At 37.4% G+C, this 25,228-nt stretch overlaps 2 protein-coding genes across 4 annotated transcripts in view; one reads left to right on the top strand and one right to left on the bottom strand.

The window, feature by feature from the left end:
* Window positions 1–3,276, top strand: part of LOC147915788 (uncharacterized) — a 32,092-nt gene extending 28,816 nt beyond the window's left edge. For all 3 annotated transcript variants that reach the window (XR_015553781.1, XR_015553782.1, XM_087437428.1), the window contains exons 4-5: window positions 2,105–2,240; window positions 3,147–3,276. Coding sequence is in view for 1 of the 3 variants with exons in the window: in XM_087437428.1 (XP_087293554.1) it covers window positions 2,105–2,239 (135 nt within the window). In the remaining 2 variants the exon portion in view is untranslated. The remainder of the gene's footprint in view (window positions 1–2,104; window positions 2,241–3,146) is intronic.
* Window positions 866–23,512, bottom strand: AADAT (aminoadipate aminotransferase). Its single transcript, XM_014789881.2, has 13 exons — window positions 23,203–23,512; window positions 22,353–22,521; window positions 21,034–21,166; window positions 17,211–17,285; window positions 12,719–12,928; window positions 10,730–10,795; window positions 9,285–9,367; window positions 8,718–8,814; window positions 7,426–7,487; window positions 7,100–7,164; window positions 5,221–5,327; window positions 2,196–2,297; window positions 866–1,238 (listed from the first exon to the last, which is right to left on the bottom strand). Exons 1-13 carry the CDS (start codon window positions 23,267–23,269, stop codon window positions 1,197–1,199), a joined length of 1,278 nt encoding a protein of 425 aa, XP_014645367.2. The 5' UTR covers window positions 23,270–23,512; the 3' UTR covers window positions 866–1,196.
* Between the last annotated feature and the right edge of the window lie 1,716 nt (window positions 23,513–25,228).

Below are 25,228 nucleotides of genomic sequence, written 5' to 3'. Positions count from 1 at the left end.
TTGTGTATCATAGTTGTAGAGTTGTAGCTCTTCTATCTGGGATGCCACCTCAGCATGGCTTGATGAGCAGTGAGCAGGTCTGTGCCCAGGATCCGAACCGGCGAACCCCAGGCCACCGAAGCAGAGTGGGAGAACCCAACAGCTGTGCCACTGGGCCGGCCCCTAAACTTCCTAATTCTTGAAAGGAACTTATAAGTTTACAATTACTGGATCTTGGAACACTATGGTAATTTGTTACACAGTAATCGAAAACTAATACAGGATATTTATGATACATTGTCATAATGAGATCCTGTTCTTTTCTGTATTACATGTATATGCATAGAAAAACATCTAAAAGGTTGGATGACAAATGCTGACAGCAGTTATCACTGGGTGATCAGATAGCAAGTGGCTTTTACTTTATTCCTTATGCTTCCTGGATTGTTTGAAAATTTTACGATGAGCATATTTTACTTTAATAATCTGATGGGAAAAATAAAGATCTGACAACGTGAGAGAGAAAAACCATTAAAAAAGTATATCCTAAGTACCTCAAAGGGGTGTAGATTTATATTACATAACTAATAAGAATGTGTTTTTATAAATTGTGTAGTATTATGAAAATACAACGTAGCAAATTTTCTAAGTCTCTTAATTCCCCTCCTTACTTAGAATTAATAGGTCTGATGCCTTTAGGTGTGTTTAATTTCAGAATTTTATTTTACAGGGATTTCTGTGGCATACCATAATGTCTATGGTGCTCTTACTGAAAATTACTTATAACTGCCAAATTCTAACAATTTTTGCAAGAAGCTCTCATTAAATTTTCCTGAAAACAGAAAAAGCTCACATTGTATACTACATTGAACTTTATTTTCTTACACTTTCAAAATAATTTACTGTAAAATGTTAATTTCAAAGAAAATTTATGGGAAATTATTAAGCAACTACAGAGTTCTTTATAATAAAATCCAGGATAAAAATAATTTTTTGTAGGTTGAAAATTTATCAAAAGGTCTAAGTGGATTACAAATATATTTTAGCAATCTGATGGATTTAAGGGTACTTTAAAAGTTGTCTAGTTAAATTACTGCAGACATGACATTTGATGAAATCTATTCTGTAAGTCTAACACCAATGATCATTTCTTCCTGCTAAAACATAAAAATAATTTATCTGAAAAATCCATAAGTACTATGAAGAGTTTGATGACTTCATAAAGATTCTTTTATAACTCGGGCTAATCTCTCGAAAGCCTAAAATAGAAACGAGATAAGAATGAATGAAATTAGGATGCTACTCAGGAAAAGTCTGTTTTAACTTTAAAAATTCAAACAAAGAGTATCCATCTTAGGTTGAAATAAAGCAATTAAAAGTCAAGTTTAACATCAGCTTTATCTGGGTCAGATGCCATCAATGTCCATTAGTAGTATGTGCAGATATAAGCATATCAGATTCCCAGGATTTTTTTTTTTTTATTCTTATAGCCCTCAAGACCATCATTTTCTGTTTTCCACATAACACAAATTACTTTATTTTTTCACATAATTTCTCACCTGCATATGTATTCTATAGTTTTAATTGTCCAACTCTATTCAAGTATAAAAGCAGAGAGAGCTTATGAAAAGCACATTGAATGACATGAGAAAGCAGGAAATAGAGAACACACCAAGAAACTATCCACCTGCCAGAATAAGTATAAACTCTTTTCAAGGTTAATGGCATTGTTCAATTTATGGCTTTTCTGTTTGGCTTCCCAGGCACATCGTCCTTAGGAACTTACTTCTTTGCTTTTTGTTATTTTTGGTTAAACCTAGATTATGTGATTATTTTAAGAATATTATTCTATTTGACCCTTGCTGATAATTTTTCTTCAGAGAAAGAGACTAATGCCTATCAAGAATTTGTACTTTTGGCTCCTGTTAATTCCATGAAGGAAGGAAAGAGGTTTCTTCATAACATGTTGGTAATCCTACTAACACTGTTCAGTAGGTCTGCAAACTATTCGTGAAAACAATAAAATTTACCTCCAACTTGGTCTCATGCATTTGTCTATTTGCTACCATTAACACGTATCTTTTAGTGGTAATTCATGACTTTTTAACAAATATTTGTTTTTCAGAAACCCAAGGAGACATTAAATAATGTTGTAACTTACAAAATGAACACATGCACCAAATCTAGTGTTACTGTGAAGAGAATATTGTACTCACCACATCCATCTGTTCTGGAGAAGCCAGTGAGAAGGACACTCTAAAGTAAGGGCTAGGAGCTGAATTATCAGTGTAGAAAGCATTTCCAGGAACTACTAATACCTAAGAGAGTTTGTGGAAAATAAGTGAATTACCATTAAAGAAAAACTAAGAAAAAAATAGGTAAATCTAATCTCAGAGTGGGGAAGGACTTTTAAAGTTTAAAAGCAATTAAAGAAATCACAAGGGAAAAATCGATTTCTATGAAAATTCTGTATTGTCATACAATAAACAAAACAAAGCATAGAAACTGGAAAAATGTTTACAATAAATATGGCAAATGCTACCTCTTCTCCATATATGAAGAATGCACAGAAATTGAGAAGAAAAACACTAATTCTAGCTTTACTGGGGAAAGGGCAGCTTACAAAAAAAATAGAAATTGTAATAAACATGAATAAATGTTTAAACTAACTAGAAAAGTCATGTAAGTTCAAACAATGAGATACCATTTTTAAGATATCAAATTTGGAAGTGACTTTTAAGCTGGGACCTGAAAGATAAGTAGGTGTTGACCAAGCAGAAAGTAGGGGAAGAGTATTTTAGGGGGAAGATACAGATTGTAAAGGCCCTGAGATGGGAAGAAAATTGGCCCCCTCAAAGAACTGAAAGAAGATAAATTTAATACATAAAGTGAAGGAATAACAATGTTAGGTAAGTGTGTCAAGGTGGACTAGTGGGAATGACTGCTATTCTTGATGACTACTGTGGCAGACAGCTCACTGTTGCAAAGTACATTTCCTCTGCTTCCTGGGCATACAAATATATTCTATTCCCAGCCTCTTTCTAGTTGTATGTGACCACATGACTGAATGCTAGCCAAAGGATGTGAAGTCATGTATGCGGACTTCTAAGTCCTGGCCCACAAAAATCTTCCCATATGTAATCCACCATGCTCTTTCCATTTTGTAGCCATTGTGGAATCTATGTGTTGAAGATTGAAGAGGAAGAAGATGGAAGGAACTAGAGTCTCTGAACGACTGCTTGGTGTAGAGTTGCCTACAGATCACATCTTTGAAAATTTTATGTGGGTCAGAAATAAACTTGGATTATGTTATAGTCTTTGTTATCTAGTATAATCATGATATTCAAAAGCATTAAGTAACTGCTTGTTGATGCATGGTATAAATCTGGGTACTGTCTGCTAAGATAAGGTGAGTTGGGAGTGAAGTGATTTGGGGTACTCTGGGGAGAAGATTTCAAGGCAGAAGATGGGTTTCTGTGTCCTGATTAACATTAAAATGAAAATCATTTCTCCCAATATAGTGGAAAAGTTTGGGGATGTGCTAGAAGCAAGTTGCTGTAAGAGAGGAAGAGAGTGGTAATAATCTCTTTGCAAGAAGACCAAAATCTGGGCTAAGGCAGTGGTGATAAAGTTGGAGATTATTTGGAAAAAGTAAAGATAGATGCAACAGGATATATGGGATGAATGAAGAGGACTCAGAGAACTACAATAAAATCTGAAGCCTATATCCTTAGCACCTAGCTCAGAGATACGTACAAATAGCCACTTATCAAATGTTTTTGATGATAATGGCATTGATAGAAAAGCAGAGAAAGTATTAAATTGATTTATTATACTAAAATGTATTTCTTTGAAATAAGTCAGTTTTTATTAAGTACCTACTATGTGCTGTTAGTAGGATTAGAACAAGTAATAAAACATGAGTCCTGCCCTCAGGTGAGAAGGTTAGAGGGGATGAGTGACTTTCCCAGGGAAGTGGAGCTAGCACTGTGGTCTAGCCAGTCAGTTTCCAGGTCTAACCTCTAGACCACCTAGTCTCTTATGGATAAGTATTGTGCTTTGCCAACATCAACACAATCTATTCTTTTGTACTTATTGCTTCAAGACAAAAGTGATCCTAGAAACAGATCTTAGTGTTTACCAATGACTGACAGACATGATAAAGGTATCAATCAATAGAGAAAGGATAATTTATTTGGTAAATTGGAAAGCTACACAAAAAAATCTTTAGATTTCTCAGCTTAATCAATGCCCCTGAAAGAAATCTAGGTAGACTTATGATATAAGTACAAAAGGAAAAAAATACCCTAGAAGAAATCCTCTTGGGCTAATTTTAAGTGAAAAAAGCAGGATACAAACTTTTCTGTGCCATTTTAACCATGCAAAATAATTGCACAGCTAAAATACCAGGTATATACAAGCTCTTCAAGAAAATATACCACAAATCGTCACACAATCTGGGTGGTGAAATTATGGGCTATTTAAAAAATATTCATTATACTTTTATGCATTTTCCAATTTTGCTACCACAAGTATTCTTTACTTTCATAATCAGGAAAAAAAATCCTTCTATTTTAAATACTAATGGCTAATATTTAGTGAGCAGTTACTATGTGCCAGGTGTTAGTCTAAGTGCTTTATACTATTAAGTAATTGCATAATAACTCATCATAGCAACCCTATAAGGGAGGGATTCTTATCTCTATTTTACAGAGAAAATTCAGCCTGGGTGAGGCCGGCCCAGTGGTGTAGTGGTTTGGTTTGCGCCCTCCACTTCAGCAGCCCAGGGTTCGCGGGTTTGGATCCCAGGCGTGGACCCACGCACCACTTATCAAGCCATACTGTGGCAGGAGTCCCACATGTAAAGGAGAGGAAGGTGGGCACGGATGTTAGCCCAGGGTCAATCTTCCTCACAAAAAACAAAACAAAACAGCGAGGGTAACTTACTCAAAGCCACACATCCAGTAAGGGGTGGAGCTGGGATTCAAATCCAAGGAGTATGGTGCAGACACTGTGCTCTTAGCCACTAAGCCCATCAGTAGCTGAGATGAATGACTCAATTTCCATTAATTTAGACCAGAAGAATAATTACGTAACCCCAAAATCGATCGTGATTTTAATGAGATAACATATCTGATATTAAAACATGAGTTGGGGTGGTGGGCAATGATAAACATCTCTTGCCATTTTTATTTAAGAAATTACTTTAAAGAAAAAGTATAACTTTTCCTCCTGTTTTACCTCTTTCTTAAGGGCTTTTTCTTCCATCAGATGTTTTACATCATTAATGCCCTTGACTTTAACCCATAAAAACATTCCAGCAGTAGGAACATGCCATTCTGCCAAACCTACGAACAAAAGAAGAGAATAAATATCTCCCAAAGGAATTTTTGATTAATGCTTAATGACATAATTGCAGTAACTGTAAACTAGTAGTTCCAAAAAAGTTCCTTCAGTAATACCATTTTTAAAAAATATAACCTTAAGGAGCCAGCCCAGTGGCGTAGTGGTTAAGTTCACGTGCTCCGCTTCAGTGGCCCAGGATTCGCAGGTTCGGATCCCAGGCGTGGACATACGCACCGCTCATCAAGCCATGCTGTGGTGGGCGTTCCATATATAAAAAATGGAGGAAGATGGGCACGGATGTTAGCCCAGGGCCAATCTTCCTCAGCAAAAAAGTGGAAGATTGGCAACAGATGTTAGCTCAGGGCTAATCTTCCTCACCAAAAAAAAAAAAAAAAACTATATATCTATATATCTATATCTATATACTCTTAAAATTATATCTATATATATCTGCTACTGCTATCTATATACTCTAAAATTACATCTATATATAGATATAATTTTATATTATATCTATTTATATCTATATAGATATAATATATCATAAAATTATATTTATATATTTTATATCTATATCTATAGATATAGATATAATTTTAAGAGTCCTGAAAGTTGATGTTCTGAGTTTTATTTCAAAAAGTGAGTGAGTGAGAGGGTACGAGGGAGGGAGGGAGACGTGTGTATATTTACAATTTCAGTCTTAGGGAAGTGCAAGAAATCGATCGAGTGCCTATGTCTACCTCCCTTAGTTAGAATCAGACTTAAGACAAATATGGCTTTCAATTTTAGAAGAGGATTCTTCAACTCTTTCTAGATTCTTCCAGTGTTTCAATAAATCCCATGATTTATGTAATACTTTAGAAGTCCAATGGATTAGAGTTTTTATCAAGATGTAATTAATTATGAAAAGAAGTACTTAAAATTCAAGAACTCCAGGTGTGCTTGTAGGCTTTATATTTCATTGAGTATTAGGATAGAGAAATCAAGAAGGAAGGATAATTGTTTTGATTTTAATTATCTTTTTTAAAAAAATGTACTCTTGATTAAAACCTTTTCTTCAACTCCACTATACAAAGTAGTAGAATAGTACTCTTATAAAAAAGATGATATTTTGTTTTTACCAAGATTTTATAGGGAACAAGATATGACAGAAATAAGGAACTGATATTTTTTGTTTACTATCATTCATACCAAAGGAACTTTTAATGATATAATTAAAGCCATGTAATCCATTTGGACTTTCTCCCTTAATAGAAAAATTAAATCTAAATGATCCTGCAAGCAAATTAGCAATAGATAATATTAGACACATAAATGAGGTTAATGATTAGAAGGCAAATAATCTGTAGTGAGAAATCCGCCTTAGATTGCACTATTTGTCTTTATACAGCCTGGTTAGAAAAGGAGGATGTTGTTTGACAATTCCTCTTTTATTTGGAGCAAAATTTTGAAATAACTGTAAAACCTTTTGGGTATAGATGTTATTTAGCTTTAAGGAAGTTATTGCTGGTTGATTTTTAGACTAATTTTTCTTTCTTTTTTTTTTAACCACAAATTCTTTGCAGCACACAGTAAAGTAGAGATGGGTACAATTGTGCAAGGGTTTGCAGACTGTTACTTCTGAGATGATTTATAGGGTAACATTTTCTTGACAAGAATACTCCTAGACCCTTGTTTCTTTCCCCTGGGATTATTAACAATCCTATGCAGTGTCTATCACCCACTCATACAGCTGCTACTGCTCATCACCGGACAGGGTGTACGTTCCACTCACCACTTAACCACTTGTCTGCAGCTGCCAACACCGCATCCTTCTGCTTCCTATAGAACTCAGTAACCCTAGAAGAAAAAAACAACAAAAAGCATGTGTTTATTCATTTATTGCAGAAACTAAAAGGCTCTGGAGTCCAGTTGTTAAAAATCTGTTTTCTATCTTGACTCAAATGTTGAATGCTTGATAAGGGAATAGAGCATATTTATTCGAGCTGTCTGATGGTAGACTTTTTACCATTGTCTTTTTTCCTTTATTGTGGAACAATTCAAAAATGAAAATTAGTAAAGCAAAGTCTACTTGTATGTAAAATATGGAACCTAAAATACCTCTCTACATGAGCCAGGAAGCCCTCTTCTCCCCATTGGTGCAGAAGCTGTAATATCAAAATCTAAAAGAGAAAGGACAATAACAGATGTCATGGTTCATCCTCTAAAATGTGTTTTTTGCCAAACGTAAAAGCAAATCACTCTTGATTATGTGTAAACCACCATAAGGAAATAGAACAAGCTGAAACAAGCTTTATATAGTCTGTGATTTATAATAAACATTAATTAATAACAATAAAAAGAAAAAATATTTACATAGTACTTGCTATGTGGCAGAAACTTTTGTAATATGTTAATATATTTTAGCTAATTTAATCTTCATAATAACCTTATTAGGCAGGTTATTATTTCTATTTTACTCATGAGGAAACAGAGGTACAAGGGTTAAGTTAACTTTCTCAAGGTCACACAACTAGTCACAGAGCCTTGATTCAAGTCAGACTGTCTAGCTCCAGATCCATGCCATTAATTACCATATTGTACTGCCTCTCTAAATATAAAAAATATATGGTAGATATATAAAGTTATATAATATATTTGGAGATTATTCTATCTAAAATGAAAGTTCTAAATGTTATAAATGGATAGTGAAGTTTTGTTGATAACACATATAAAAATATGGAAAAAGTCCTCAACTTGATAAAACATGAGGATATCTACTCTTAATGGAATGTACAAAATCTAACAAATGTGCTATTCTAAATAAACTTTTCTATGCATTTTAAGTTGTTAGGTAGCAATTCTGTCTTGATTCTCAAGATTGCATTTGGGATGGATCCATTAATTTCTCAAAGCTTGTGAGGAAATTTATACATTCTCCAGAATTAATTAAAATACATTCCACCTAGTGTCTTTAGGAAAGGTTAGCACATGTGCAATGAAAGCAAACAGTGAGTCACTAGACAGGTTTGTAATTCTTGTTCTCATTGTAGATTCCAAGACAATGAAGCTCAAGTCATATGGCTTCACCAAGTCCAGTTCCATTCTGCTCAGTTCAATAGTTTTTATGGAGTTCCTGGGCTAGATGCTGTGGACACAAGATGAATAAGGTAGCCTGACACTCAAGAAGTTTGGTGTATGCCACAGAATAACACCAGGTTAATTCAATTCTCATTTGTCTTTTAGAGTAAACATCTTCAGTGTCTGGTTTTATAATTCAGTCCATATTGGAACTAGAGATTCAATATCAATGATTTCCCTCCCTGCCACCTTAACTTGATCTTACTTGCCAACATCTATTTTCTATCTTACTTGATTAAAAAAAAAATTCTTATTTCTTAAATTGTCCTTACCTGTGCAAAAGTGCCAGTGTGCAATGATGAAACTTGCGTGTGTAACACAATTCTCTCTATCAAGGGTTTTGGACCAGTTATAAACCCTACTCTCAACCTACACAAAAAAGAGAAAAGGAACAACACCAATGCTGTGTTAACAATTAATACAAGTCACTTTACTGATTTCATTAGGAAGAGAGTTGGGGCCTGGGGGCAAATGGGCCTAGACAATTAAAACATTCTAATAAAACTAACTACTTCTTGTTTAAAATACAAATTTAAATTTAAGTGTACATTTAAAATGTAACGCAAGTCTTACCAAGTATTTCTAAATGGGCTCTTTCATATATAAAACCAAAAACCCGACCTGTCCATCTACAACTTGAGATTAACGGCCAAGTTCTTTTGACTACTGGAGACGAATAGAGAGAAAAGGCCTATATTCATATTAACAATTAAACTGGTGTTTTAAGGTAAGTGGAACACAAGCATCTTAAATGAGAGGAATTGTTTGGACTAAAAGATACTGAGGTACAGTCTCTATCTCTTTTAGATCTAGTCTAAGTTAGAGACACAGGGCCTTACCCAGAGGAAAGGACTTTTGAAAAAGAGTCAGCTCTGATGACACGCCCATCAACGTCCATGGAAAGAAAAGTTGGTGTCCAGGACTTGAAATGGAAAAAAAAATACTGTTGCTTTGAGAACTCTGTTAGTGACTGTATAATCACTTCATGTAGAGAATAGAGAGGGCATGGATTCGAATCACAGTAGCACAACCAACTGTTACCTTGATCTTAACTCTTTAAAATGGAGTAAGAAACAGAGATGCACGTTCTTTTATTAGTATCTGCCTGTCTTCATGCCTTGTCTGCCAAAAACACACACAAGGGTTTACTCATTTGCTCAAGACGCCATTATTATGAATTTAGGGAAACCTCAAATAGGCCTTCCTTGCCCCAAGTGTTGAAATCCAGGATTAACAGATAGATTTAGAGGAAGGATTCAAGAAAAACTAATTTGGATAAGATCAAAACAAAGAGGGCCAGTGGCATTCAGGATTGTTTAGAGAGAGAATACTGATCCTTAGAACAACTAGAAAGATAAAAAAAAAGGATGAGAATGAAGATGAGAAATTTAGTTGATGTGAAATATTGACTTCAATACGGACTTCAAAAATAGATGCATACAAGAAAAGGGGGCCGTGGTCATGCTGAGGGTGGGGGTCAGCAGGCAGACATGATACTTGGCCAAACTATATAGAAAAATCAAAAGTTTGTGTTTCTTTCCAATGGATTTAAAGGGGGAACCAAATCCAAATACACATTCTTTGCAGCCCTGAGAGCAAATAAAGATAGGGTTTGATTTTGAGGAATCAGGCAGTGGGAGTCTGTACCACTACTACTGTCTATTAGGAGACAGTGATCATGAAAAGTGGTGTACATGTATAATGAGAAGGAATAAAATAAAAACCCATTATTCTGCAGGTAAGATCCAGGACCTAAAAGACAGGGGTGGCAAATAGGTGGCATGCTGCCGGTAACACCTTGTCCTATATCCATAATGGATATCACTAATTGAGCACAGCTGTCTTTCTCTTTCAGCTTGAACAATGCTTCCAAATCCTTCTCAGACATCATTCCAGGAAGCCACTACCAAGAGACTGAAGTTGACACCCAAGACGAAACCCATTTCTCATCTCTGGTATGATGTTTAAGGAGCTATGAACCAGGATTTGGAGTTGAAGAAGACCATTAACCCTGACTCACTCTGTTTGCACAAATGCATGGTACAGAGAGTCAACTACTATATTAAAGGTAAATAATTTCTGGAAAAAGCAGTAATATCAGAAATGAAAAGTGCTAATTCCAAGATAAAACTGAAAGACTAAAAGTGAAGTGGTAGCAAATTAACAATAATTTACTTAATTTCAGTGTAAAAGTGGAATAACAGCCAGACTAAAATCAAATGCAATACAATTCCTTACAATAATTTATCTTCTAACTGTGAAATACGTTCACATCGTCACTTACCTTGTTGAACTGGATAAAATAATAAGGATCATCTTCTATTATGAGGAAATCATATTTTCTAGCGAGCTAAAAAAAGTTAAAGTAATATATTTATTTCTTAAGCACTATATAAAATTAAAATCATTTGGAATCATAATTCCTTGTACTCATTCATTCAAGAAGCTATTGACTTGAAGTTCTATTGTCTAGACAATGAAGACAAAGAGAAAAACAAGGCACTAAGGCTCTTGTCCTCATGGAACTTACATTCTAGTGGGAAAGACAGAACATGCATAAACCAATGGATAATGAACAGAAATATTAGATGAGGGGATTCTAAGGGCTAGGCAGAACATTAAACAGGGTGATGTTTGAGAGAGAGAGAGTGACAGGGTAGCTATTTCAGTTTCTATCACTGGGAAGCCCTTCCTGACAAGATAACATGAGAGCTCAGAATGACAAGAAGGAGCCAGTCGTGCAAATATCAGGGAAGACGATTCTAGATTGAGGGATAAGCAAGAGCAAAGGCCGTTGGGTGAGAAAAAAACTTGGCATGTTTAAGGGCTAAAAAGAAGGCCAGTGGGGCTGCAGCAAGAGGATGATAAGAGATGATAGATGACCAGGTCACATAGCTTTGCAAGGCAGATAAAGGAATTTGGATTTTATTTTAACTGCAAAGGGGAAGCCACTGGAGGATTATAAACAGGAGGACCATGAGACTGGCTTTACATTTACATTTCAGCAGGAGAAGGACATGTGTAGCTGCTGTGTGACGAATGAATGGTTAGAGATCAAGAGTACAGGGCAGGAGGGGTCCAGTGAGGAAACCGTAGTTGTAGCAGACCAGGGAGGGAAGGGGGTGTCTGAGAAGATGGTGATAGTAATGATAGTGGAGAGAAACGGATGGATTTGGATAAATTTGTTGGTAGAGTTCACGGAATACATGGGATGTAGGGTGTTGGGGGGAGGAGAGAAGGGAAAGAGAGGAATAAAATGTAATTGTTCATAGTGGCAGTATTTATGGAGATGGAGAATGTGAGGGGTTGTGGATTGGAGGTTTGGGATGTGGCTGGATAAAAATCAAGAGTTCTATTTGGCCACGTTAAGTTTGAAATGCCTATTAGACATTTATGTTGGATGTTGGATACAGAAGTTGGACAGAGAAGTTGGATATAGAAGTCTGGAGTTCAGGGGAGAGGCATTTCCATTATCGAGTGGAATTTACAGCCATAGAACTGGATGAGGCTGTCTAGGGGGAGTGTATAAATAAGAAGAGAACTCAGGGCAGAGCCTAGGCGTGTGTGAAAAATAAGATTAAGACAATGTTTTCAATACATATATATACACATATTCAGGAACTATTTGAAATATTTCTTATGATTCCATTGCACGTGATTAAATTCTATGTGGATTAACATGAGTTTGGTACTTATTTTAAAAAGCTATTTTTAGTGAAAGGCTAGGGAACACAGGTACATAAAATGGACTTTACAAAGGCACATTTCTCTTATTTTTCAAAGATTTCTGTATAGCTCAATATGTGTTTGATACTTTTAAAAAATGTTTGTGATGGAAAGCTTAGGCATCGTAGTCAGGTACCTACAAGAGACTTTACAAAAGGAACATGCCTCTTATTTTTAAAGAATTTCTTTGTAACCTGAAATGACAAGGAGTAAGAAAGAGAAGAGACAAATTGAAAATACAACTATAAAATAATTAAAACCAAACTTTGGGTCAAATATTAAATAACCTCATAAAATTTAACATCAGGCCAAGAATGATATTTTCTTGAAAATATCAATTAAAGGGAAAGAAAAATCTCATAGTTAACAAAGGATGTAGTAATTTCTTATGTTTAAATTAAGACCCTTGGCATAGACAACTTCCTTTTATTAAAAATTATCTTCCTTGAAAGCAAGAGGCTAATAAGAAAGGGAACTTGCACAGTACTCTTCTAAAAAGTCAAAGAGAAACAAGAATATAGCCATGTAACACATTTTTTTAAAATACCTCATAGATTTCCTTTTTGCGGTTAGTTGTTAATGAGTTTCCAGTAGGGTTATTGCCATTGGGGACAGTATAAAGAAATTTGGGGGTGTTTTTCTTGGGGTCCTTTGAATCTTCTGGTTTCCATTTGGAAAGTATTTCTCTAAGGCAGTCTGGAATAATCCCATATTCATCACCGGGAACGTTAATAATGTTGCAGCCCAGTGGTTTCAGCTGTGGAGCACACAGAAAAAAAAAAAGCCCAAAGTTCAGACATGATTGCAAAATATAAGTGCCATTGGTTCTTATACTAACTGAGAATCTTATCATTTATACCCTTAAACGTATAAACCTGCACTCAGCTCTGTGCTCCAGAGGGTTGAGGTTGTATATTCTAATTCTATCGTGCCCTGGGGTAGATTCCATTATTGTTCAAAAATATCCCGTCAATTCCCAGAGGAAGGATTATACTTCTGTACTCATGTATGTCAGGCTTGGCCACGTGTGTTGCTCTGGCCAATAAATTGTGAGCAGAAGTGGTGCGTGTTCCTTCCAAATGGCTTTAAAATCCCACTTGTTTTCTCTATTTTTCTTTTGCCTCTGCTTTAAGACTGGCAATGTTTCAGCTAGAGGCTGCTTCTGGCAACTTGGGACTTGGGATGAAGATGACATAGAGAGAGAAATAGGTCTTTGTAGTTGTAAGCCACTGAGATAGTGGGGTCATTCGTTATACAGCATGACCTAGCCTCTTCTGACTAAATTATCTTTAAAATTATAATTAGAACTGGTTCATAAAGTAGGTGTTTATTAATGAATGTTTTTTGACAAAGTAAATCAATCATATAAAGCATGTGTTATGCTAATACATAAAACAGTTGCAAGCAGAGGTGATATTCAAAATATTTAACAAGAGGCATAGCATGGACACATCAGATACGGCAGCAGGCTGGAATGGAGGCCTGGAGGGCCCCTGCCATGATATGGTATTAACTCTGTTTCATGGGAGGTTCAGGGTGGTCCTAAGAGAGAGGATGAGGAAGCCAGGGTGGTGATGGGGCACTGAGGAGGATCAGGGCAGCAGCTCACCAAGCCATGAGGAAGTATTTCAATATTTTACCAATTGCTAAGGCTGAACCAACAAGTAGTGGCCTTGCTTATAGACATAGTTTTATAAAAATCTTGTGGAATCTCATTCATGGATGAACATAAAGAAAAAAAAATTGGAACTTAAGAAATAACAATAATTGAGTGAGGTCCTCAGAAAAAAATTTCAAAGGATAAGCAAACACTCTAACTTTTAGCAGTCAAATGTAGACTTACGCACTAAGTGGGAATAATCCAGACCCTACATATTTAAAAGTTCTTAAACTTAAAAAGCTCATCTATCATGAATTAAACAAATCAGTATTGGCCCATGAAATAGACATATTGCTTATTAGCATATTTCCTCATAGTTTGGCACACGGTTTCTGTTTGCGGATGTGAAAACATTTGTGAGTGTGTGCATGCATGCTGTTTATGTAGACTCTGGTTTTATTTATAGGCATTATGTAATCTTAAGTCTTAGGAGTTTAGGAAAATAGTTAATAATTACTATCCAATCATTAAGAAAAAGCAATTATTTTACTTTAGCTTTTTTACTGTGGTAAATAGATATCTAAAAATAATTTGCCATTTTAGCCATTTTTAAGTGTACAATTCAGTGGCATTAATTACATTTACAATGTGTGTATTCATTGCTATCGATTTCCAAAACATCTTCATCACCCCAAACAGAAACTCTGTACTCATTAAGCGGTAACTCCCCATTCCCCTCTACCCCCAGGCCCTAACCTCTAATCTACTTTCTGTGTCTATGAATTTGCCTATTCTAAATATTTCATATAAGTGGATTAATAAAATATTTGTCCTTTTGTGATTGGATTTTTTGAGTTGGCCTGTTTTCAAGGTTCATCCATGTTGTAGCATATATTATAACTTTGTCTCTTTCTAATGGCTGAATAATATTCTATTGTATGTAAACACCACACTTTTTTAATCCATTCACCCGTTAATGTACACTTGGGTTGCTTCCATCTTTTGGCCATTGTGAATAATGCTGCAATGAACATTTGCGTACAAGTATCTGTTTGAGCTCCAGTTTTCAGTTCTTTTTGGCTATAGCCTAGGAGTGGAATTGATGAGTCACATGGTAATTCCATGTTTAATTTTTTGGGGAACTGACAAACTGTTTTCCACAGTACGTGTGCCATTTTACATTTCAAGGGTTCCAATTTCTCCACATATTCACCAATACTTGCTATTTTACATTTTTGTATAATAGCCATCCTAATAGGTGTGAAGTAGTATCACACCACTTTTTTAATTTGCAATTCTGTTATGATGAATGATGTTGAGCATCTTTTTGTGTGCTTATTGGCCATTTGTATATGTTTTTTGGAGAAATGTCTATTCAAGTCCTTTGTCCATTTTTTAATTAGGTTGTTTGTCTTTTTGTTGTTGAGTTGTAGGAGGTCTTTATATATTATGGATATTAAGCCCTTATTGGACATATGATTTGGAAATATTTTCTCCCATTTTGTAGGTTGTCTTTTCACTTTCTTCATAATGTCCCTTGATGCACTAGTTTTTAATTTTTGATGAAGTCCAATTTACCTATTTTTTTTGTTGTTATTGCTTGTGTTTTTGGTGTCATATCTAAGAATTTAGTGCCAAATCCAAGGTCATGAAGATTTGCCTTTATGTTTTCTTTTAAGAGTTTCTAGTTTTAGCTCTTACATTTAGGTCTTTGATCCATTTTGAGTTAACTTTTTATATGATGTGAGGTAAGGGTCTAATTTCTTTCTTTTGCATGTGGAAATCCAATTGTCCTAGCACTGTTTGTTGAAGAGTCTATTATGCTTTCCCTATTGAACGGTTTTGGTACCCTTCTTCAAGTCAGTTGGCCACAGATGCATGGGTTTATTTCCAACTCTCAATTCTATTCCGTTAGTCCATATGTCTATCCTTATGCCAGTACCACACTGTTTTGAATACTGTAGCTTTGAAGTTGGTTTTGAAATTGGGAAGTGGGAGTCCTCCAACTTTATTCTTCTTTTGCAAGATGGTTTTGGCTATTTGGGCCCCTTCCAATCCGATATGGATTTGAAGACTGGCTTTTCTATTTCTGCAAAAAAGCTATTGGAATTTTGTGTTGAATCTGTAAATTGCTCTGATAGTATTGACATATTAACAGTATTGTTTTCCAGTCCATGAATAGGTGATATCATTCCATTTGTTTGGATCTTCTTTAATTTATTTCAGCAATGTTTTGTAGCTTTTAGTATATAAGTCTTTCACCTCCTGTGTTAGATTTATTCCTAGTATTTTATTCTTTTGGATGCTATTATAAATGGAATTGTTTTCTTAATTTCCTTTTCAGATTTTTCATTGGAAAAAGCAATTTCTATAATATCAATTTTATCCCTATTTAGGAGTGTTGAGAAAATATACCTTTCATTAAGACTAGCTAATTGCTTTATATGTTGATTCTTACCAAGATAATATTAAATTTGAAAAAAAAAAGAGGATCCATGAAGTTAGAATCAATAGAGATCATCTGATTCAATTCTTCTACTCTAAGCTAGAATTACTTTCACAACATTTGTGGTTGGTGGCAGTTGAGAGTAACTTTGAGCACCTGCAATGATGGGCAATGCTCTACCTCCTTAGGGAGTCAGGTAAGGCTGATGGTTAGAAAGTCCTCATACTGAGTTGAAATTGCTTCCCTGTAGTTTCTACCCTTTTGTTCTAATTCTATCCACCTAAGGGAATGGGCAAATAAATCCAATTCCTCTGTTCCATGGCTGACATTTATACATTTGAGGACAATTCTCATGTCTCTGTTGAGTCTTCTCTTTTTGGGGAAAACAGCACAGTTTCCATAACCATTCATCATATGGTGTGGTTTCTCATTCCCTATTCACTCCGATTACTCTTGTCTGATTGTGCTCCAGTTTGTGTATATAACTATCCTAAAGAATTGGGCCCCAAACAAACCTAATTTTCAGTGGTGTGTTCTGACCAGTGCACAGCAGAGCCAGATGATCAGCTTCCTCATTCTGGAGATTATAGTCTCATTAATTTAACACCGGGGTGAAAGTCCTAATTATACTATATTGGTTTACAGTTATATTAAATTGACATATAACATGATTATACTAGGCATATGGTAATAAAAGATGGTAACAAAAAAATAAGTCTCTGTAAACCAAGTCACATTTCAAGTGAAATATTAAGAAAACTGGACATGATTTTGTACAACTTAATTTTAGCACCTATACATCTAGATTTTGTAAAAAGAAATGTATAAAGCAGAGGGTACATTTAACATATTTTGCATATATCATTTAAGATTCTCCTGTTTACAGATGAAAGATGCTATTTTATTTTTCAGTGGACAGGTAATTATAAAGGTACAATGGTTTCTTTTTAGTTATAAGAAAGGGAGTTGCCTTTTGTAAAAATGTATACTCACAGCTTGAAGTGTTCCTGAATAAACAGGTTCATTTAGGAGGATATTATCTCCAGGATTAATGGTCATTTCAAATACCTAACAAAAGAAGCATAGGTTAGCTTGGATAGCATTGTTTTCATTCTTAGAACCCCCTTTTTTTAAGTTTGAGCTCACAAGGATTCTAGAGTAGGAGTTGCCAAATTTTCTGTAAAGTGCCAGATGGGACATATTTTGTGGGCTATAGTACTGCTGTTGCATCTCTTAATGATGGGGATACATTCTGAGAAATGTGTCATTAGGCAATTTTGTCATGTGTGAACATCATAAACTGTAGTTACACAAACCTGGATGGTATAGCCTACTACACACCTAGACCATGTGGTATTAATCTTATGGGACCACTATTGAATATGAGGTCTGTCATTGATGGAAATGGTAGTTATGTGGCACATGACTGTACTCATCTTTGCCTCTACAGTGAGAAAGCAGCTATAGACAATATGTAAACCAATAGATGTGGCTGAGTTCCAATAAAACTCTATTTACAAAATCAGATGAGGGCTGGATTTCGCTCTCAAACCATAGTTTGCCAACCTCTGTTCTAGAGTAAGATGAACAATAACATAACTGGTTTGGCTCCTAAAATTCATTTATTCCTTCTTTGAAAATTTATTAAATATTTACTATAAGCCAGACCTGTGTAAGGTACAGAGATAAAATGATGAGCATAATGACATGGTTCTGACCCTTATGGAGCTACTAGTTCACTGGGAAAGCTAGACACTAATCAAATAATTACTCAAATAAATATATACTTACAAACAGTGATGAATGCTATTAAGTATAGATGCACAATGTTATAAGAGCTCATTGTAGGAGGACTTGGGTGTTCAGGGATTTCAGGACATTCAAGGAAGGCTTCCTTGAGGAAGTGATGAGTTGGTGTAGGGGGTAACAATAGGTACATTTTGAGAAACAGAAAGAATTCTGTGGCTTGAAGCAGAGTGTAAAGAGGAGAGTGGAGTGAGATCAGAAGAAGTGGGCAGAGACTATACGATGTAGGCATTTGGGCCAAGTGAGGCCAGTAAGAATTTTAAGTACGGGGTGGGAAAGGGAGTCACATTATCAGACAAGCATTTTGAGAAGATCATTCTGGCTGCAATGTGAAAGAATAAAAGAGGAGTGAGAATACATGTGGAAAAGTTTGGGAAGTTTTTAGGATTATTTGGGAAGTTTTTGCTGCAGTCCTGGGGACAGATAAGGGAAGTCTGAACATGGTGATGATGAAGAAATTGGAGAGGAGAACTGAGAGGTATTTAGGAAATCAAAACCAACAGAACATAATTATGGACTACGGGGGAGTGAGGAAGAAGAGGTGTCAACTAACTCCTAGATTTCTGGCTATGGAACTAAATAGATGGTGGGAGTGCTGCCGTTCACTGAAAAACAGAACCCAAAAGTTGTCCATTTCTGAGGGAGAAGATGATGAGTGTGTTTTGCTTTGAGGTGCCTTTGAAACATCCTGTGATGGTGTCAGGTGGACAGATGGTTTGGAAGGAGCTGGGAAGTTACTCGCATATCATTGATCACATGGGTGTGAAGGGAGGTACCCAGGGAGAGTACACAGATTAAGGGGAGAAGAGGTTCAAGCACTGAGCCTTGAGGAACTCCAGTAAATAATGGCTGTGTAGAGGAGGACACTGTGAAGGAAGCAGGGCAAGTGGGCCGGAGGAGAGCTGCCCAATATGGTGCTGAGAGACCCAGAGGAGGAGAGTGTTTCAAAAATAATAGGGAGGTCAACAATGTTAAAGGATATTTAGAGGTCAACTAAGACAAAGCTTGACAAATCTTAGGAGATTTTACGGACAATATTATGCCTACTGACATCAAAAGAGGAGACAATAGATTTTTCCAGCCGAAATCAAAGGGGTCTATGATGACTAAATCTTACATAAGTCACAGAATAATCCTTTATTACCTGTGATGTTTCACGATTCCCAGATCAAGCCTCTCCTTCCTATCATTTTCACAACCTACATCTCATGGCAAACAGTATGGCCATTATCGATTGAGATGGAAGATTTGACTTTTGTTTCCTGATTTGCATAGGATGTTCCATTTACCTTTTCCTTATGAGCTTTTGGCATTTTCTGACAAACAGTATCCTCCCCTGAAAAGTTTCTAACTGATTGGGGCTTTACAGGACCTCCTAGGACCAAACAAATTACCTGGGTGGCATGTGCATTATCAATAGACCAACTAAAAACCTAATTACATACATTTTTGATGTCAATTAGGGGATATGAGAATGTCAAATATCCTAAATGAAAAGGGAGGGCTGTTTAGTATCTGGCAGCACTGTTTAATAGCTGTAGACAGAAACACAGGCACCTAAAATATCCACCTTGGAGACCAAAGTAGAAGAAATATTAAATGAAATTCCCACTAATGCCTCTGTAGTAAGCATGTCTATCAGTAAGTGAGTTATTGATGTATTTGGCCATCTATGCTATGTTCCTTCTTTGATATAACTGATGTTGTGACAGATAAAGAAGAAACTGTCTTGAGCATCCTTCTTGAAAAAAAGTTCATGGTATACCTTCCTAAGAAAAGAATTTCATTAAAAAATTTTTTTTCATATTAGTCTATGGAATCACAAATGTTTCTCTTCAAGCAAACACTCAAATGGTAGCTAATCCTTTTATTTTTCCTAATTAAATACAAAAAGAGGAAGGAAAAATTACAAAGATTCTTATTACTTCAATACATTATTCTGAAATAATAATTTAAATTAAATTCATTAAAGCTAACCAGATTACAGCTTTCACAATTACATAAAAAAGAAAAACAAAGCTACTTTGGTTTAAGATAAATAAGAGTCATATTTTAATTTAGATGTGAAGACTGAATATAGAGAATCTTTATCCAGGACTAATTATCCATGAAAAAGAAAAGAAACAAACAGATGAAACTGAGAACCATAGGTGCAGTCTCTTTATTTTGGGGACCCCTGAGTGGTGGTTACACCTGTGGAGTTCCTGGAACCCAGGAGAGAGGCAGATGGAATAATTGAGAGATAAAGAGAGAGAGAACATGAGAACCTAGAGAGAAGTCAGAGATACAGACATATACATAGATATAGAGAAGCAGAGCCAAGAGAGACACAAGGCACAATCAGTGGTGAGCACAGATGATTACATAAGCAGACATGCAAAGGAATTACATTTCATTTCAGGAGTATCAGGATATGCCCTCTAAAGAATTTGAAAATCATATTGAAATTTCATAACTACAGGCATACATCAAAATGTAACCTGAATCTTTGAACAAGATGAAATTAAGCAGTGCTCCCTAAGTGTCTGGTAGGAGTTGAGTACTCCCTTAATGGGAATCTTGTTGTTTTTTTTTTTTTTTTTTTTTTAAAGATTTTATTTATTTGCCCCCCCCAAGCCCCAGTAGATAGTTGTATGTCATAGCTGCACATCCTTCTAGTTGCTGTATGTGGGATGCGGCCTCAGCATGGCCCGAGAAGCGGTGCGCGCCCGGGATCTGAACCCGGGCTGCTAGCAGCGGAGCGCGCGCACTCAACCGCCAAGCCACGGGGCCGGCCCGGGAATCTTGTTTTAATGACTCATAGCTCTGGGTCATTTGACCACATGATCCATGTTTAAGGAAAATCAAGTTGGTGAATGTCTTTAAGTTCCCTGTTTATAATTCTAAGTAAAGACAAGACAGACTACCGGTAACTCACAAAACATGAGCCTCTTGTGGTTAAGCGAGAGATGACTGTATTTGCAAACATATTTGATTCTTAATGTGGGGTACCCTTTCTTTTCAGTCTTACCTTACAAATACCGTCTTGGCAGCCAGATGTGACACATAGGTCCATTTGTCCTTGGCTGGCTGGATAATTGATGGTGGGAGGATTATGCAATTTTATTTGTAATTGCTTCAGCCAGGACAACAGCTCTGGGATTCTAAAGCATAAAATGTATTTTTAAATTTATAGTAGTCAAAATCATAATAGTAGACAGGAATTAAATGGTAGCTTTATACCAGGCACTTTATACATTCAATTAAAAAATCCTTAAATGCTTTTTGCCAATATTAATATCCGTATTTAAAAAACAAGGCAACAGACTTAGAGATTAAGAAATTCACATAAAGTCAATCAGCCAGTGATTAAATAAGCTGAGGTTTGAACCTGTATCTTTCGTATTCCAAAGCCTACACTCTTTCTTTTACACTAGAGCATTTACTGCATGATTGATTCTTTGTTCTCTTTAGGAAAATTTCCATAGGCCGCCTAGAAGTTCAGGCTTAACAAGTTCTTTGTCTTATGTAATCATAATAACATGTATTATATTTCAATGTACTTTTCAATCACAGAACAAAGAAGGCTTTATTTTATTGATTTTTTTGGTGCAGAAGATTAGCCCTGAGCTAACATCTGTTACCAATCCTCCTCTTTTTACTGAAGAAGTTTGGCCCTGGGCTAACATCCGTGTCCATCTTCCTCTATTTTATATGTGGGACGCCTGCCACAGCATGGCTTGATAAGCGGTGCCTAGGTCTGTGCCCGGGATCTGAACCTGCGAACACTGGGCCACTGAAGCAGAGTGCACTAACTTAACCACTACGCCACCAGGCTGGCCCCCAAAGAAGGCTTTAGTAAAGAATAACTTATAAACACTCCATAAATTATCCTTTATCATTGGAAGACCAGCTAAGGAAAGTCTTAAGGTATGTGTTCCAGCTTCCTTTTAAGAAATTAAAGACATCTGAACTGAGGACAAATAGCTGCCTGAAACTATTAAGGGAACATAATTATTAGAAAATTGCCCTGGGACTTAAAATTACTGATTCCTGGATCATCCTTTTCCCCTTTTCTCCTAACCTACTTCTTCACCTAGCTGTCTCATTTTTTCCAGTCTCAGCTCCAATGGTACTTCCTTCTAGGAGGTTTCTCTGACTTGCCCAGTCATTTAAGGTTGAGAAGCAGTTACTAAGGAGTGTGACACATTCAATATCCCTCTTGTTCTTAATTATTCTTTGAAAACTCTTCCCCTAACCTTGCTACCTGTCGAATATGCAGTTACAAAAGACACAATCACTGAGCCTTAGAATATTTCTCATGAAAATGAACCAACTATTGATAACTACCCAGCACTTGCGGAATACTGAAGTGCTCTCTTCATCATCTCTTCATCAAATTGGATGGTCTCGCCATTTTCTACGGTGATAGCAGCGGTCTTAAAAGGAAACATGTTCGGATTTGGTGCTCCAGGAGCCAAGGAGATGACCGATTTGGGCACCTTTCCCAATAGCTCAGCTACAATAAATATGGAAGAGAAGAAGAAATACTTTCGTTGAAGACTTTCAGAAACAGAGATAGTTCAGTATGTTACATTATAGTCAATAAAACTGTCAAGTCTAACAATATCTAGTGATACAATGCTAGTCTAAAATAAACATATAAAATAACTTTTTCTCGACCTACCTCTCTGGTGGAGGAATAAGGAACAGATATGTCCAACTAACAAGGCAGAGTGATCAGGAAGTCAAGCAAAGGACCACAGTAACAGAAACCCTCCTCCATTTAGCCCCTACCTGCCTGTCAAGCTTCATGGCTCACCCCGTCTCTCCCATTTACCAGGCCATCCCCGCTCCATACACCTCTGCGCAGTGTGCCTAACCCCCACTCATCGTCCCAGAAGAGCCTTTCTAGAGAGCACGCCCTCTCTCTTCCATGGATACAACAGCCCGTGCCTCTCTATTGCTGCTCCCACTACAGTCAAGCAGAGATACCCAATTCCCCGCCTTCCGTTCCAGCCCGAGTTCTGTGAGAACAAGGACTATGCCTGGTTTACGTCTGCACGCAGAGCCAGGATCACAGGGAGCTTTCACAATTGAATGAATGAATGCAACCAGGCGGTGAGAGTAGGCGCCGCACTTAGAGGCGCTGGGAGGAAACCCCCAGCCCGGGAAGGGGAGCGCCAGCCCCAGGACTCACACAGGAGTCGGATGGGAGAAGGCTCTCTTGCTGCGCTCGTCGTCGTGAGGAACCGTGAGTAATTCATGTCTCTGATACCCAAGCACCAAGCACCTTCTTCAGTAGTTGAAAACTGGAAAAATCAAACAGCCGCGTCAGGGACTGCCTCCTAAGTCTTGAAAAGCCACCTTAGCTGTCCCCCCGCTGCCCCTGGGTTTCCGCGCGCAGTCCCGGGAGAGCGCCGCTGAAACTCCCGGCCTGGAGGCTGCGCTCGGTCTCTGGATCTTGAACGGGCCTGGCACGCGTAGCAAGACTGGCAAAGTCCAGCCTCAGAGGGAGGGTCCGCGGGCTCTCCCGAGCCCGCGCCCCCTCCCGCCCCGCGCCGCAGCCTATGACCGCGGCCGGGCGCGCCCCCTCGCCCCGGGTCATGGCCCTTTGCACGCGGGGTGGGCGGGGTGAGGGCCGGCCGCGAGGCACTTGCAGCCCTGCGCCGGTGCCAGAAGCAATTAGAAGCGGGGACTCTGGACCTCGCAGCGGGGAGTTGCAGCTAGAAAGCGTCCCGGCTGGCCTAAGCGCTGGCCTTGACTCTTGCCCAGCAGCTAGTGGAGGGGCCCGGAAGTCCTCGCGATCCCAATCCTTGAGTACCATCTGGCGGCTGCTGTAGTCCACTGCAGCCGGCTCCCTAAACCCCATCGAGCCAGGCGCGCCACAGCGCGCTCCTGCGCTGGGGGCTGGCTACCTGGCCTCCTCTGGCGACGCAGGCAGCGCGTTTCCCCCCTCGGATCCGACCACTGCTCTGTCAAGTACTGTCCTTTCATGAATATAACTATAGGCACTATCTTGGGAAGTCACCAAGGCGACCCAGATGAAGCCCAACGTCACTTTCTCCAAGATCTGAGCATTTTAGAGTGAGGGTGGAATGTTGATACAAATTTTTGAAGAAGCACTCTGAGGTCTCTTCAAATTTTAGTGTCTTGCCTCCCCGTGGATTTTCTGACTATTCATTATGGACTTAGGTTGGAAATGTACATCCAAAGAGATTCATCTCTTTGGATCTAGCACCTTGCCCTCTTTTCTTACAGACATGCCCCTCTCCCCCCATTTTTCTCTTGTGATTTCTTCTTGAATCACCAAAATGGAATGCACAGGCCATGTGAGCAGTTAATGAGAGAAAATGTTGAGATAATCTCTCTTTTGTTATTCTTAAGTGAGTATAAAGTGTCATTTATTTTTAACAAGTTCCAAACTGGATTCATTCAGAACATTTATTGAGTACTTCCTGGATGAGTAGTGACACGCTGCCAAATGGCTCTCTTCTAGACATAAATGGATTGGCCAAGGAAACCCTTCTGCTCTTATCTAGGTCCTGACAACAAAAGGATGAGATAACCCAGTGAAATCTTTATGCCAGCAGCTAAGTAACAGAAAGCTGTTAGAAACCCAAGAGGCAATTGAATTCTGGTTCAGAGACTTCAAGTGGTTTAAATCCCACTTGATGATTTACCAGCTGGGTGTCTTGGGAGGAATTACTTAATCTTTCTGTGCATCAGTTTTCTCACAGGGCTGTCAGCAGGATTAAATGAGAGAATCTATGTTAAGCTCATCAGCACAGTGGCCTGCACATTGTAAAAGTCCTTAATAAATGTTAGCCATTATTATGAGTAGTAACAATGCTTTTAGCAAACCTCAAGGACTCAGCCTCCAAATGTTTTTGGCTAGAGAAACTATTTGCTGACTTTTAAGGGAAATTGTGTCCTTAGTTAATTCATGTATGCAATTAAGGATCTTTTTGAGATCGCGTATTTTAAAAAAGGTTACCCCTGAGTGTTTCTAGAAATTAGCTGAAAAAGCTCTGAGTACATCTAAATAAGGTATAGACCAAAGTTAATTATGAAATGTAACTAGAAATATTAATGTTACTGGTGACTTGAGCTTCCTTTTTGGCTCTAATTTGTGTAATTCCCTCAGATACTTAACACAAGCTTAAACTTATTTCCTTTGGTAGTAGAAACCTATTGGTGAAAGGAGTTTGAGTTCTGGCTAAGGA

The sequence above is a fragment of the Ceratotherium simum genome, chromosome 12, assembly GCF_057802395.1.
Source record: "Ceratotherium simum simum isolate JZ-2026a chromosome 12, ASM5780239v1, whole genome shotgun sequence".
Taxonomy (NCBI): domain Eukaryota; kingdom Metazoa; phylum Chordata; class Mammalia; order Perissodactyla; family Rhinocerotidae; genus Ceratotherium; species Ceratotherium simum.
The sequence above is the reverse complement of the archived record's forward strand: the minus strand, read 5'-3'. Positions and strand labels throughout refer to the sequence as shown.

Bases quoted from the DNA above. Each gene is read 5' to 3' on its own strand.
- AADAT (XM_014789881.2), bottom strand. From the start codon at position 23,269: ATGAATTACTCACGGTTCCTCACGACGACGAGCGCAGCAAGAGAGCCT. The intron at 12,929-17,210 runs GTGAGTATACAT...TGTGCTCCACAG, and splicing joins ATTCAGGAACACTTCAAGCT to CTGAAACCACTGGGCTGCAA. The intron at 5,328-7,099 runs GTGAGTGGAACG...TTTTGTTCGTAG, and splicing joins TGCAGACAAGTGGTTAAGTG to GTTTGGCAGAATGGCATGTT.